The sequence below is a fragment of the Phalacrocorax carbo genome, chromosome 3 (genome assembly GCF_963921805.1).
Source record: "Phalacrocorax carbo chromosome 3, bPhaCar2.1, whole genome shotgun sequence".
NCBI lineage: Eukaryota > Metazoa > Chordata > Aves > Suliformes > Phalacrocoracidae > Phalacrocorax > Phalacrocorax carbo.
Window position 1 is genome coordinate 122,799,480 of NC_087515.1, and position 14,237 is coordinate 122,813,716.

At 44.2% G+C, this 14,237-nt stretch overlaps 1 protein-coding gene across 3 annotated transcripts in view; it reads left to right on the top strand.

Annotated features, from left to right (window-relative positions):
* Window positions 1-6,777, top strand: part of ADGRF5 (adhesion G protein-coupled receptor F5) — a 48,025-nt gene extending 41,248 nt beyond the window's left edge. For all 3 annotated transcript variants that reach the window (XM_064448170.1, XM_064448172.1, XM_064448171.1), the window contains 4 exons: window positions 535-576; window positions 673-732; window positions 4,609-4,693; window positions 5,783-6,777. In XM_064448170.1, the coding sequence (XP_064304240.1) occupies window positions 535-576; window positions 673-732; window positions 4,609-4,693; window positions 5,783-5,862 (267 nt within the window). In that variant the 3' untranslated portion in view covers window positions 5,863-6,777. The remainder of the gene's footprint in view (window positions 1-534; window positions 577-672; window positions 733-4,608; window positions 4,694-5,782) is intronic.
* The last annotated feature ends 7,460 nt before the right edge of the window (window positions 6,778-14,237 follow it).

Below are 14,237 nucleotides of genomic sequence, written 5' to 3' on the forward strand. Positions count from 1 at the left end.
AATGTGAAAGCCACCAAGAACAGCTAAGTAGTACTAATAATAAAAAGAGCTGACCAAAATAGACATGATTCAGAGTCTTCAGTTAGGATGATGTTTACAACAACGTATTTATGTGGCCAGTAGGATCCCAGTCCAATGAGATTTCTTAAGGACACAATAGTTACATATACTCTCTCTCTTAAGACTGGCTTCAAAATAGTATGCTTTAGACCAAACTCACTTACCTTTTATACCATGAGCCTGCTAGCTTATCTGGGGAGCATAAGAAGGACATGTCTTCCTTCTTCCAAATGTTTAATGCTAGCAAACTATCTGTGTCACTTTTGTAGACCAGACATACACAGAATTTAAGTAGGCCGGGCCTGGACAACTACCACATCAGCAGTCCATTATGTGAGACGCAGTTAGAAAAATGCCCGCTACCAAAAAGTTCAGAGTTTAAATAGTCAACATGGACAATGTTTGAGATAATTAAGAGGTACTGCAATTAAAAGGTTGGTGTCATCAAACTGCATGTAATTATCTGTCTCCTAGGGTTTATTCATCCTGGTGTTTGGGACTCTTTGGGACAAGAAGGTAAGAATTCAAACTATTTCTATATTATGTGAAAATATGGTTGGAATTTGAACATAATTGCTGTTTTTACTGATATTTTTTTTAATTTACAAATAGATACAAGAAGCCCTGCTGAAGAGGAATTCAACATCCAAATGGAGTTCGCAGCAAACAAAGGTTAGATCCTTGACCTAAGAATGTATGTCAGAGTTACTGCTTAATAATCCAACATTCTCCAAGTGTCTTTTAAGTCAAATGCACTTCATATTCTGAATTGTTTATTAGAACTAGTCAGAGAAAGAGAAGACACTAACAACATAAATATGAATACAACCCCTTTTTCAAAGTTCATTATTTCACCTATAATTGGAAAAAAATTAGGAGATTGGTGGACATTTGCTCTAAATTCCACAAGAAATAAATGACAAAATGTAATGGAGACTTTAAGTTAGAAGACAGGAAATTTCAGTGGCACTCTTATTTATTTACAATGTAAGAGAAATTAAAAGGGGACTTCTTGGGGAAGACGCCCTTCATCTGTGAGCAGTAAAGGATGGAGATATTGTGACATGAACTCATGAGACAAGGAGACAGGTTAGCCTCCACTTTATGCTGGGAACAGAAAATAGAAGAAAGTATAATTCTTTTATCAAAATCATGTCTATCTGTTGCAAAGACTCAGATTTCAATGAGTAAAAGATAGAACATAAATGAATGTGGTTCCTGGACCAAGTGTTCCGGACACACTCCTAAAAGAGGAGAGACTTGTGTTCCATCCTCAGCAAATTCCTGCGTTTAACCCAAAATATCCAGTGCCTAAAAAAAAAAGAAGATGAAGAAAAGAAATACTGTTGCAAACAGGGACTAGATCCTTAAGAAAGATCCTGGAAGGTTTCTCTTTCATGCTCAGAGACTTTCTCTGGCCCAATGACTCTTACACTCCTCCCTGCATTGAAGCACAGCTTGAATAGGCATCTGGAAATGCCTCTGCTTGGGATAGGCATTCACATTAAGGGGGGAAAACAGTTCGACTGCCATCTTTAAAGGAAAAAATAAAGTTTGCACAGTGACTCAGGAAAATGACTGCTGAGGAATGCAAATAGGACAGAAAGCTGGGCAGTGTTCCTGCTGGCAGAAATGTCAACCTGAGGTTGGAAGGAACATCTGAAGATCATCTAGTCCAAAGCCAGTGCTCAAAGCAAAGTAAGCTAGGGCAAGTTGCTTATGACATTGTCCTGTCAAGTTTTCACTATCTCTAAAGCCGGTAAACTCATTAAGTCTCTGGACACAAAGCTGTGGTGTTTTCCATGAAAAACAAAAAGATTTTTATTAGGATTAAATGGAATTTCTTCCATTTCAATTTGTGCTCCAGAGACCAAGACTCTGAAAAAAAAAATGCTCAGTGGCTGTTTGAAAAGAGTAAAACAGAGCTCAGCTGATATAAGCCACTGGGCAGCCATGGAGCTAGACTGTCTTGTGCCAGACACACACCTGCTCCCTTCACAGAATCACAGAATGGTGGGGGTTGGAAGGGACCTCTGGAGATCATCCCGTCCCACCCCCTGCTTGAGCAGGCACACCCAGAGCAGGGGCACAGGAACGCGTCCAGGCGGGGTGTGAATGTCTCCAGGGAAGGGACCCCACAGCCTCCCTGGGCAGCCTGTGCCCCTGCTCTGGCACCCGCACAGGGAAGGGGTTTTGCCTCATGTTTAAGTGGAACTTCCTGTTTTCCAACTTGTGCCCATCGCCCCTTGTCCTGTCATTGGGCACTATTGAAAAAAGCCTAGTCCCATCATCCTGACACCCACCCTTTAGATATTTATAAGGTATTTATGAAATCCCCCCTCAGTCTTCTCTTGTCCAGACTGAACAAACCCAGGTCTCTCAGCCTTTCCTCATAAGGGAGATGCTCGTCCCCTGATTGTCTTCATAGCTCTCTGCTGGACTTGCTCAAGCAGTTCACAGAATCACAGAATTACAGGTTGGGAGGGACCTCAGGGACCATCTAGAATCACCTTTCTAGGAAGGGCACAGTCTAGACAAGGTGGCCCAGCACCCTGTCCAGATGACTCTTGAAGGTGTCCAACGTGGCCGAGTCAACCCCTTCCCTGGGGAGATTATTCCAATGGTTGACTGTCCTCACGGCGAAAAATTTCCCTCTCGTGTCCAGTCGGAATCTCCCCAAGAGCAATTTCTGTCCATTCCCCCTTGTCCTCTCCATGGGACTCCGTGTAAAAAGGGAGTCACCATCTTCTTTGTAGCTGCCCCTTAAGTACTGGTACATGGGGATGAGATCCCTTCTGAGCCTCCTTTTCTCCAGGCTGAACAAACCCAGTTCTCTCAGCCTATCCTTCTATGGCAGCTTCCCAGTCCTTTGATCATCTTGGTGATCTTGATCATCTGACTTTCCAGTCAGAGGGCCTCCAGCATGTCCTGGCTGGGTTGTTCCTGCATGGGGTTCTTCCTCCCAGGGACAGGAGGACTTCGCTTTTCCCTTTGCTGACCTTCATAAGATTCTTGTCATCCCACTTCTCCAGCCTCTTGAGGTTCCTCTGAATGACAACAGACCCGTCTGATCTATCAGCCACCCCTTCCAGTTTTGTATCATCTGCAGACGTGGTGAAGGTGCACTTTTCCCATCATCTATATCATTATAGAAGAAGTTAAAAGAGCATTGGACCCTGTACTGACGTCTCTGCATGCCCCTCCAGCAATGTGCTGAAGGCCTGGAAGGAGTCAGCCTGTGTTGTTGTTTTAAGTGCTCCAACCATGTGGCACATTCAGATCTTGTGTCAGGATGAGACAGGAAAGATGCAGTTTCTGCCTCGTATTTCTTCACTTAGGATCCCCAGAACCATCCACCCTGTTTGTTGTTGTTTTTTTTTTAAACTGGTACTCTAAGTATTCCAGCATTTTCTGCAGGAGAATTACTCCTGGGAATCCAGATTTGGAAACACTTCCTAATGCATTTTTAAAGCATCATTCCTTCTTTCTGGTTTGAAAATGACATCTGCTCGAGGCAGTGCTACTCTAACTGCAGGAAAAACTCCTTTTTCCCAGGAAACTGGAAGACAGGCAGGAATAACAGATACAACTATCATTAAGCATGTCAGTTTCTTCATTGCCTCCTGTACTGACACATCCAGCAAAGTAGAGAGAACAAGTTGTTAAGTCTTGAACCCCAATTCTGAATTCCTTTTCAGACAAAATCTCCTGGGCCAGACACTTCCAACTCTAGCTGACCCTGTGGAAGTGGCTGCAGGCAGTGGGAATTGGCATGTTTCCTTGGGAGTTCTGCTGATAAGGAATAAAGCAAGATCAAAGTCTTTGATCAAACTTTTTAGTATGATTCATTTCACTCTTCCTCTACCACCTTATGATATAGGTGACAATGCACAGAACTGCTTAATTTCCCCCACCATGGTACAACCTAATGAACGGAGAAGGACTGAAGAGAAAAAGATGTGTTTTCCCTACTTTTTTAACACATCTTTTGGAGGAATCCCATTAAATTCTCAAACCACTCCAGAACAAAAAAGAAACTTCCTTTCAGCAGCAAAAAATTTCTTCCTGCCCATCTGGACCATAGAGAGTTGTGTTACAATGCCCTCTAGTGTGTCAAGTTAAATTTGCCTCTGATTATCTCATTCTACTGGCCTTCCAGCAACCATCCACTGGCATATAAATCTTAGCTTTTCTGGCTACCTTAATGGATATACTCCCTCATATAAGGGACCAGAACTCTGTACCATCTGATATGACAGACTCTGGAGGCTAAGCTGTCTTCCCTGGCTGACAGTTAGAGACAGGCTGTTCGGGTCCTGTAGTTTCTTTTAAAGTTGATCTCCTTCATTGCCATCATAAACATGCAAATGGGTGAATGTGATGCCTCACAAACATCTAACTTGTCCTTCTGTGGATTGCCAGCTTGTACTGCTGAACAGCATTTTACTGCAACCTTTCTTTTCCCCCCTACAAAGAAAGGGGGGCTACAAAGAAAGGCTACAAAGAAAGGTCTAAGCTTCTGACAAAAAGCAATTTTCTCTCTTACAGTCAACCTCTCTGATCCTGGTGACTCCAATGCTTGCTATGAGCTATCCATTTTCAAGAACCTTTAACAACTTACGTGGGAAAACAGGTATGTGACAATAGATGTCTCCTACCGAAACACAAACAAGGTTTTTCCTGCATTCTCACTCTCAGGATCTGTCTATCCTATCAACCTATCTGTAGATCTGTAGATGATATTTCATCTTCTGGTACAAAGGAACTGTAATAAGTCATTGGAATCACTTGCATAATGGGTCATGACTGTAGCATAAAGCATAAAGCTAGCAGCATAATTGTCCAACACTAAAACAAATATTGGATGCTGGCAAACCTGCTAACTGAGCTTTGTTTTGAGCTTTATGTTATCATGACACAGTGCTCCTCAGTTCGTTTACCCTTCACCACCTTGGAGTTGCTTCTTCAAAGGTTCTCTGGCAGTCATTTTACAGATGTCACCATTTCAGTTATGGCTTTATTTTGCAAGAAGCGTTGCTGAAAATATGAATAATTTCATCCCTAAATGTGAAATCTTTGTATCCAACCATTGCTCAGAGAAGATGGTGACATTTGGTCAAAGTGGGATATTGAAGGCGTTTAATGTAGGCAAGAAACTGCTTTTTAAGAGTTTATTAGTCAGATAATGGAACAAGAAGTTGGTCTCTGACAGTGCGTTTACAGTAAGTTTACACGAGTACACTAGCCAGATACAGAAGCTGCCCACCACAAGATTGAGACCTGCCCACAACTGCCTTCCATGCTGCCAGCTGAAACTCCCATATTATTAGCACTCTCTTCCACACTCTGCACTTGGGCCCTGTGCACCTGGGTCTTAGTTTAGAGCCTCGTGGTCACAACAGGGAGAGAGCTGGGATTCATCTCAAGAGCACATGTTCTAGATGCGTGCCCATGCTCAAGGAAGACCAGTAAGCCCCTCCATTTGTGTGGCTAAATCACTACTCTATGGCATGATTGTCAATTCAAGCTGACATATCCTTGCTGTGTCACCAAGCATGTCGACTTCTGTGGTTGCTGGTATTGCTATAAGCCAGCTTGCGGGCTGCAGACCATGTCAAAGTGACCTGGGTCATCAGGAGAGGTGTAACTGTCCTTACTTTGCCATACCAACATGTTCCAGGCTATCTGTCCGTGTATCTGACTAGTATGCTTTGTTTTGCAGGAAAATACAGAGTGTCATCTTCAGAGCCATCCACCTCTTCCTCTGAAAACACTTCCAAGTCATATTCTTTGCTTAACTGAGGCACTGCAAATGCTAAATCACGTAACTCTACCCTTGCGAAGACACACACAAAAAGCACCTGTGAGCCATCAGGAAGTGGACTGCTTCACTTTGACTAAACTGTGCCTTGGTGCATTCCTCTGGAATAATCATTTCTGGTTAATGTGTAAGGCAGGGAAGCTTTGAGAGGTGGAATTTTACAGGGGCTGCCAATCCCAGAAAAGATTACAAGGTGTTTCACACTTGGAAGGATTTGAAGGCCTTTAAGTGCCAGAAAAGACATTGGGAGTGAAGAATTTTCAGCCTTTCAGATGGTGCTTAGCACTGTGCAGTACTGAGCCATGAATTGCAGTGCTATACACAGCTGTTGTGCAGTGGCTTTAGTATTTCCCCTGTCAACTCTCTGAATGATTCCAAAGGCCTGTGTAGATACACAAGTACCTCATAGCTTCTCTCCTGTCCTCATATTAGAGTCTGGAAAGACCATAGGGCATAGTGCTCTCCACTTTGTATTTCAGACTTTCTGGAACCAAAGATTCACAGCTGGGAGGGTCCATTTCAGACCTTCAATTTTGACAGATAAAATGAAGACTGTGATGATTCCTGCGTGGTCTTCTTTCAGATGTACCGAAAGCTCCATGTGGCACTTTTTTGAAGAAAAGGAAGCTTTATATCCTTAATTATAATTGTCCTTCCTTTGATATCTAATGTGGTAAGACAGATGGTTGCTGCCCTCTACCACAGAGGTGACTGCATTTATTTAATGCATAGCAATGCTAAGTATGCAAGGAGTCTTTTGTGTAAAGTCTGTATGTTTGGGTCTCCTTTCAGGGGAGAATCACATTTGGAGGTCTCAGAGAGTCAACTCTGCAGTGAATATAAACCACCATGTGCCAGGCAGGATGAAAGGTTTTGTATAAATTATTGCTCTAATACTACATTTGTGGAATCAGTTATTTCCAAGACGCTATACCTTTAAAGGCAGGACCCCTGTCATAAGCAGAGGGCTATAAGAGAGGCTGCAAAATATTTATAGTGCACATAAATGTTATAACACTTAATGTAAAATATGATAGATGGAATTGTGAAGATTTAGATCTGAGGCCAATATCAAATACTGCTGTCAGGTGGTACAGCCCCATTTGGTTACTGGGAATCAGGCCTATGTTTACCAGTGGTGAACCTATTCCCAGGGCTTTGGGATGAAGCAGGATGAGAAACTGTTACCTACAGTTAGAGGCATGTGTGATAGTTTGGTACAGGCAGGTGGTGATGACTGAAGACAATGAACAAGCATCAATCAAATCTATTATTCATATTGAAAACAGTTTCTTTTTGCTTGAAGATGTAGATATAATACTAGAACTAGAACACAGAGATTAAGAAATATTTGAAAATTCAGAATCTCTTTGAATGGTATGGCCAGTGGAAATTTGAAAATCAGACCTTCACACATTATCCCAACCAAAATTTGCCTTTGGACAGCCACCCAGAGTAGGAAGTAGCTTGCGCAAAATTGATGTGCTGCGGAACGATCCACTCCCACTGAGTTAGAAGAGGCTTTAAATAAACTGTAAAGTATGAGTCCCTGTAGACAGCACAGTCCCACCACACCTTCTCTCCGCAGACATTTTACCTCTGAGGTTTCACCACACCTCCCAGTTTAGCTAAGCATGGGTCTAGACTATATGTGAATGAAAAATCAGGATGTGACGCCAAGCTGCCTGGCACTGAAGGGCTATTTTCGGGTGGATGCTCAATGGCAAGGTCCTTGCCAGTGTTACAAAATCCATGACAGTTCATGAAAGAGAAGCAGTTAAGAAATTAACTGTGCCACTCTTAAAGACTTGGGACCAAGGCGTCACTTGTATTTATACATGCATCAAGATAAAAGGGAAGGGAAGAAAAGGTGGAAGGGACTGCTGAATGAAGGAAGAATGGGAAACACATGGCAGCCACCACCCCATATCCCTCCTACCCACTCTCAGCAGCAAGTAGGTCTTTGGCAAAGGCAAGGTGGGCAGTGGGCTCACCAACAGCTTGCTCCCCTCAGGAGTCTGGTATTTTGGTCAGATGGCTATTTTTGGTCAGCTGAACCAATCCTTTACCCTGACTTCCCTTTGTCCTGATCAAAGCCCAAATCCCTCCATTCATCCCCCTTCCTGAAGCGAGGGCTCACAGGGCTTGTTTCTTGATGATTGCTGCCACTCATGTACCTCCCCCTGCTTAACTACAAGTCACTAAGTTAAAGCACATTCTAAAAAAAAAAACCCTACAAGGTTCACCTGATCTCTGGAAAGGGTGGGATCTCTCCCTTACCCACCTTTTAAAGCAATGGGTGAAGAACAGTCACTGCCTTGGCACGTTCCAGCTCAGGAAAAATAGTAAAGGAGGGAATTGTGACATACGGGCCTCTGAAGCACAGACCTGCCTCCTCTCACACTCCCTACTTAAAGTTTTGGGATTGTGACCGTTGCTGAACAACTCTTACATGTGCTCAAACCCAGATTTCACCATTCATTAATTAATTCCTTTGGGAACCTTCAACATGAACGATGCAAAGAGCCCAGCACCGTTCTATCCACACTACAGTAGCCAGTGAAAATCACTGTGCCCCAGAACTGGGATTTACAGGTGTGCAGTTCTGATGCCTTTTCTTTGGACCATGAAGCCAATTGTGCTCTGATCTCTGATGCTTTCATGGCTTAGCAGCCTGGCCAGCATGTTTACTTCTTTTGCCCCAAGAAACATTTTCAGGAAACAGCTGTATTTTGGAAAAGTCAAGTTAGGCAAGAAAAGTCACCCCCCCACACCCCATGTACAAAGTTACCAGTATGTCAGGTACATCCAGCTGCATGTTACCTTGTAGCACCTGTGACCTCAGTTGGATTTGTTGATCTCATGAGCAGAAGAAATGAAGTTCATTTCTTACAGGCTTGTATCCTGTACCCTCCAACAATCTTCCCTTTCCAATCATCCCAGTTTCCGTGGTCTTCCTCACATAACCAGTCCTCACATATCTCTGCTTGCCAAGATTAGGGCCTCCCTAATCCCTCCCTCTGTGGCAGCACTACCAACCGTCAATACTTGTGAACTCAAAACGAGAACTTCTCTGAGACTTTTGGTCCTCAGCAGCTCACACGACTCAATGCTGTTGAGAAGACACGGAGCTGACAGATTCCCACGTGGACTGTGTCATTTCTTGAGTGCTTCCCTGTTAGAAAACCAGGGTGAAGCATATGATACAATCTACACCAAATCTAGGATAATTTCTTCTAACTTGCACTCTTTCCAAGTTCTTTTTGACTTTTTCTTTGGGATAAGTAGTTCTAATCCTCCCACAGCCTCTTCTTTGATGACTCCTCCCTTTTTCCCACCTCTTTCCAGGATAATGAACAGTGCACACATCTCAGCATGTCAAGTTTTTTTATCAGGCAGGTAATGCCAGCCTTGGCCCAGCCCCAGCTGCCACTGGGGTGTTGGGGTAACCCTGGCCCCAGCCTAACGCTCCCCTTCACTAATTAAACTGGGCAGTGAAAATCAGCCCCAAGGGAAGGGGATGGAGCTGCTGTACCTGGGAAAGAAAGGCTCAGGGTGAAAGGCACTGCTGTCACTGCAGCTGGCAGGCTGAGCACGCCACGTCGGCTGCGTCCTGTGCTTTACCCTGGCTTTCTAAAAGGAAAGTGCTCAGGAATCACGTAGTCTGGGTGTATCCCTGCCCATCTGTCAGCCCCATGAGAAACGGGGTCTGCACTGCATACGGTAACACTGCTGGCTTCTTGTGCCAGCCGCAGGCTGGCCCAGGCAGCTCGCTCCCTTCCCTGGGCGGCAGTCCCCCACCGCAGCTGCAGCCTTTCCCAGAGGGCAAATAAACCAGCATGTGGGCCAAATGAGAGCTTGCAGGATCTTTTCCACTTGCTGCCTGGCAGGAGCACTCAAAGCAATGCTCTCAGGAGAGGGTCCCAGTTGCCCCTGGTCAAGCACTGCTGTGAGCATCACCCAAACCATTTAACCTATGCCGTTCCCAAGGCCAGGCAAGTCGGGGTAGCAAAGGACCCTGTCCGCAGCCCTCCGTGCAGCAGTGATGGCCAGCCAGCCCTGCAGTGACAGCCCCTCTTTAACTGTGGGTCTGCAGCAGCCAGCCATGCTGGGAAGGATGAAGTGTCTTTTTAACAACAGAGAAAATGTATGTTCATAGGAAGCATCTAGTTCCAGTCCCAGCCTTGGACAAGGGAACAACCGCACAAGAGCCAGCGCACTGTCATGCTCTGAAGTGTTAGAAAGAGGCTCCATTTCTTATACCAGCAGAAGATCTGGCAGTGGGGTGAGGGAGCGGAGGTATGTGGGGTTGTTTGTGAGCACTCAAGTCATTTGGATGAAGTCTGAAATAACACAGCAATCACCACAGAAAAATTTTCTACCCTTCTATCCCATGGAGCCTGGGCTACAGATCTTGTTGTACCCCAGCTGAGTAAGTGAATGAGGCAGGTTCACACCCTTGAATGATGCCACTTCTGATTAGAAAACACACAGACAGGATCCTTGCTTGAGAGTAACTGCTGTGACAACTCTTCCTAGGGGACATCCTAAGCTTGGGGCTGGGAGCTGGCAAAGCAACTCTTGCTCCTCTGATCAGGCAGTCTAAGCTGTGCCTTTCACATCTCTTCCCTGTAGCCAAGAGTTACAAGCAATGCTGACAACACCTGGTGGCTCCAGAGGATCTTCTGTAGATTACATGGATATTTTGCAGAAGCTAAGAGGATGTGGTGGCTGCCTTCCCTATGACCCAGGTTTTCAGCCTCCATTACCTTGGACCGCTGTTGCTTCCAGTTCAATGCTGCGAGGTAAAGTAGGTGGATAAGGCAAGCAAGATAGCAGCAGCTGCAAACCTATGCCAAGGCTGCAGGTCTGTAACCCAGCTCCACCACCTGTACAGGCCTGGGGCACACAAGCAAGACTGATGTTCTTCACTGAAAGCCTGTGGGTGGAGGTTAGAGAGAAATGGATTTGTCATCCCACAGCAGAGTTCCCACTTCTCATGCAAGTTAAGCAAAGGACAGTTGGAAACACAGTTCTCTGCTTTTAGGAAAATAAATCCCTTAAATGCAAGTTTGAACAGGAAACACATGTTTTGACCACAAGCAAATATCCCCATCACTTCAGCTACTGTTTGTATTCGCACACAAAGCAGATTTTTTCTTTTATACAGTACAGGTATTAAAAAAATCTTATCTACAGTTTCCAAAAAACACTTCTCTAGAGAAATTCCAGATGGCAGGTCAGGCTTCTTATAGTCCTCATGGAGGGTCAGAGTTAGTCGGCCTTGCTAGAACCGACCTGGTATTCAGAGGTACAGATCAAAGATGATCTCGGGCTAGAAACTACAGTTAGTCAATACTTCCGGGAAAAATCAGTACAGGTCTATTTAAGGAGCCTAAATATAGATCTTAAGAGCCTTAGAAACTCATGCTTTCAATATTCTGCTGCAATGACTGTGGAGAAGTTGCCTTTATTAGAAATGATGTTTAAGAGAGTCAAGAGAGGTTGTTAGCTACATCCTATAGTGTATGAGTTAATTGCAGTGCAGACACACTGAGAGATGAACTACCTAAAATTATAGGGCTTAGAAGCTGACTTTTCCTAAGCTTGTAGCCCACAGGCTGAGTGCGGCATTTGCACTTGGGGAAGAACTTACAGTGATGACTACTTTTATTTGAACTCTCCAGGAGTTCCAGAAAACTGCACATCACCTTGTGGCCATGGCACTGTTCATCCATTCCCATGCAGCTTTCCTGGATTTACTCAGAAGCAGGAGAACCCAAAGACAGGAACTGCAAGCCTACATTAAAAATGGCTGAGTTAACTCAGTCTGGAAGCCAACACAAGAAAGGCCAAGCTGCGCTCTGAGGCTGTCCTAGTTTTTGTGAGATGATTTTCCCCAACAGCAGTGAAGGAAGCCATTGGCCCAGCAACAACTATTGTTGATTTTGCTGCTCTATTCAGAGCTTTATCCAACATTGATCAGTGTCATGTTTTGCCCATAATAACCTTCCTCTTTTGCTAGTAAGTATCCAAGTGTCCATTTGCAAGCAACGGTCACTGCCCAACAAGGATTTTGCTACCAGTACATAAAATCCTGTATCCTGGAGACATAGGCTCCTAGGAAATTAAAAAGTGAGCAGTGATGCTGAGCTGCAAAGATCCTTGAAACTGTCTATGAAATTAAGGTGAACAATGTTCAGCAGATATTTGGAGCACTTGTTGCAGAAAGTAGAGCATCCCAGCATACCCAGTACAAAGCCAAATGGGTAGTAAAACAGAGCACTTTGACTGGGAACCGAGGAAGAACAAGGAAGTGAGCTGACTCTGAATAGGTTCTTTTGGACTTCTCCTTCTGGGCTTCTTTAGGGAAGATTGACACTCTCAATCTTCAGATCTGAAGGAAAATGGACTGTGTGTACAGTTTCCCAGAAAAGGGGCAGATACTGGAACATTTCTAGAGAGTGACAGCAGCTACACTCTTGAGGTGTTTTTTCTGCACTGATGAGATGCTCTGAACTCTGTTTTTCTCAGGGTGAGGAGCTAGTGGGGCTAGGGTCTAGCTGAGGGGCAGCTGGCATGTGTTCCTCTCCCAGTACAAAGGCTTAAAGTAACATCATTCAAAGGGAGCAGGGCCAGCCCCTGTCATCTTTCCCAACCGTCACATTCTGCTGACAGCAGGCTCTGAAGATGCATGAGAGCAGGGAAAATCCACCTTCCTGATGTGGCAAGAAGAAATCCCTAGACCCAGCCACCAGCAGCACTGGCAAGCCCAACAGCCTCCTTCCAGAAGGCCCCAGACCCATCAGGACATGAAGCAGCAAGCATCAGATCCCAGCAAGGCCCTGATGGGGCTGGGGACAGGCTTTTATTCCCAGGTTTCAACAGGGAGCCAAAGCATCAAGCAGGGCCAAGTGCACCCAGTATCACCTGCTGGACCACTCTCTGCGACTGGATGCCACCACAAGGTCCCCTAGCAGGGAGGAGTCACCATGTGGTTTGGCAGGGGGTAAAGACTTGAGTTCTGGCTATCCAAGTAAACTGAACAGTACCAGAGCCTACGCATGTTTTGGAGTGAGTGGTGACAACTTGCAGTCTTATTCTTGGTGTCCTTTTACTCTAGGGACAGAATATTTACTTGTTGATAATGCCTTAATTAAATGGAGGGTTTGCCCCTACTCAGAGCTGGTGTGAGCACCACGGTGAATCCAAGTGTAAAAACAAGTGGAAAACAGCTCCCCATGTACAACCTACTGCCACGAGAGTGCATTTTCCCTTGCCTGCCATCCTTTGTGACAGGTATCTGATAAACACAAGGGTAGATTCACCCTCTGCAGTTATTTACCATTTGCATTCTGAACTCCTCTTGTTCTGATATGCAGACAAGAAGCAACTGATTTTGGAGGAAACCTGGGTAAAAAGTTTCAAGTGTGGAAACTGTTAGAGCCCTTAAAGCAGAATTTTTCAGACATACTAGATCAGTTGCTTCCTGCCATCTGCAATAAGTTCTAGGGTGTTAACAACTTATCCAGCACACTCTGGTACCACAGACCCAGTCTTCATCTCTCCTTGACTTGGAGGTGATGATTTCTAGAGGTATTAATTAATGGTAACTACTACAGATCGTACCCTATGGTAACTGATACTCTGCTCCAATTTCATCCAGAGCCTGCTGAAATCATGGGAGTTCTGTAGATGTTTAAAAAAAACTTGGCAAGAGAATAGATTTACATTTGAATATTTGACAACCTTATGTGATGAGGCCTTCTGGAAAGGCAACTAGCTTTGATGGGAAATTATTTCCCTGCTAGAGCATTGGCTAAAAATACATAGTAGTTATTTACTATGAGTTCTATGTAATAGCTACTCAGCTTTTGTAAACCAGCACAGCTCCATGGAAAATTAGCATTAATATACTGATTTATATAACTATGGAAAGTTACATAAACCCTTTAGATTTCTTGAGTAATTTCTATAGGAACATTTCTAGAATCTTAATATATGTGCTTCTATATGACTTTTTAAAGTGTTTTCAGAGGTTCTACCCATAATTTAATTTAAGTTTGAACTGTGGTTGAAAATAAATGCGTGGACTCCCAGCACTACCACTTGCTATTGGATGAAGAAACAAAACAGAGAATACATGAGAGGCAGGGTATGAACTTTCATTAGACAGCAGTTCTACATGATGTCCTTTAACTGCCAAGTGCTATAGAGCAAACAGATTGCTGCCAAGATGTTGATAGACCATTTCATCCATACATTGACTGGTCTTCTACAAATTGTATTAAAAATTTTTCAATGAAAACTGATGTCTTATTAACTACGGAAAAATACCAGGCTGAGATTTATCCCT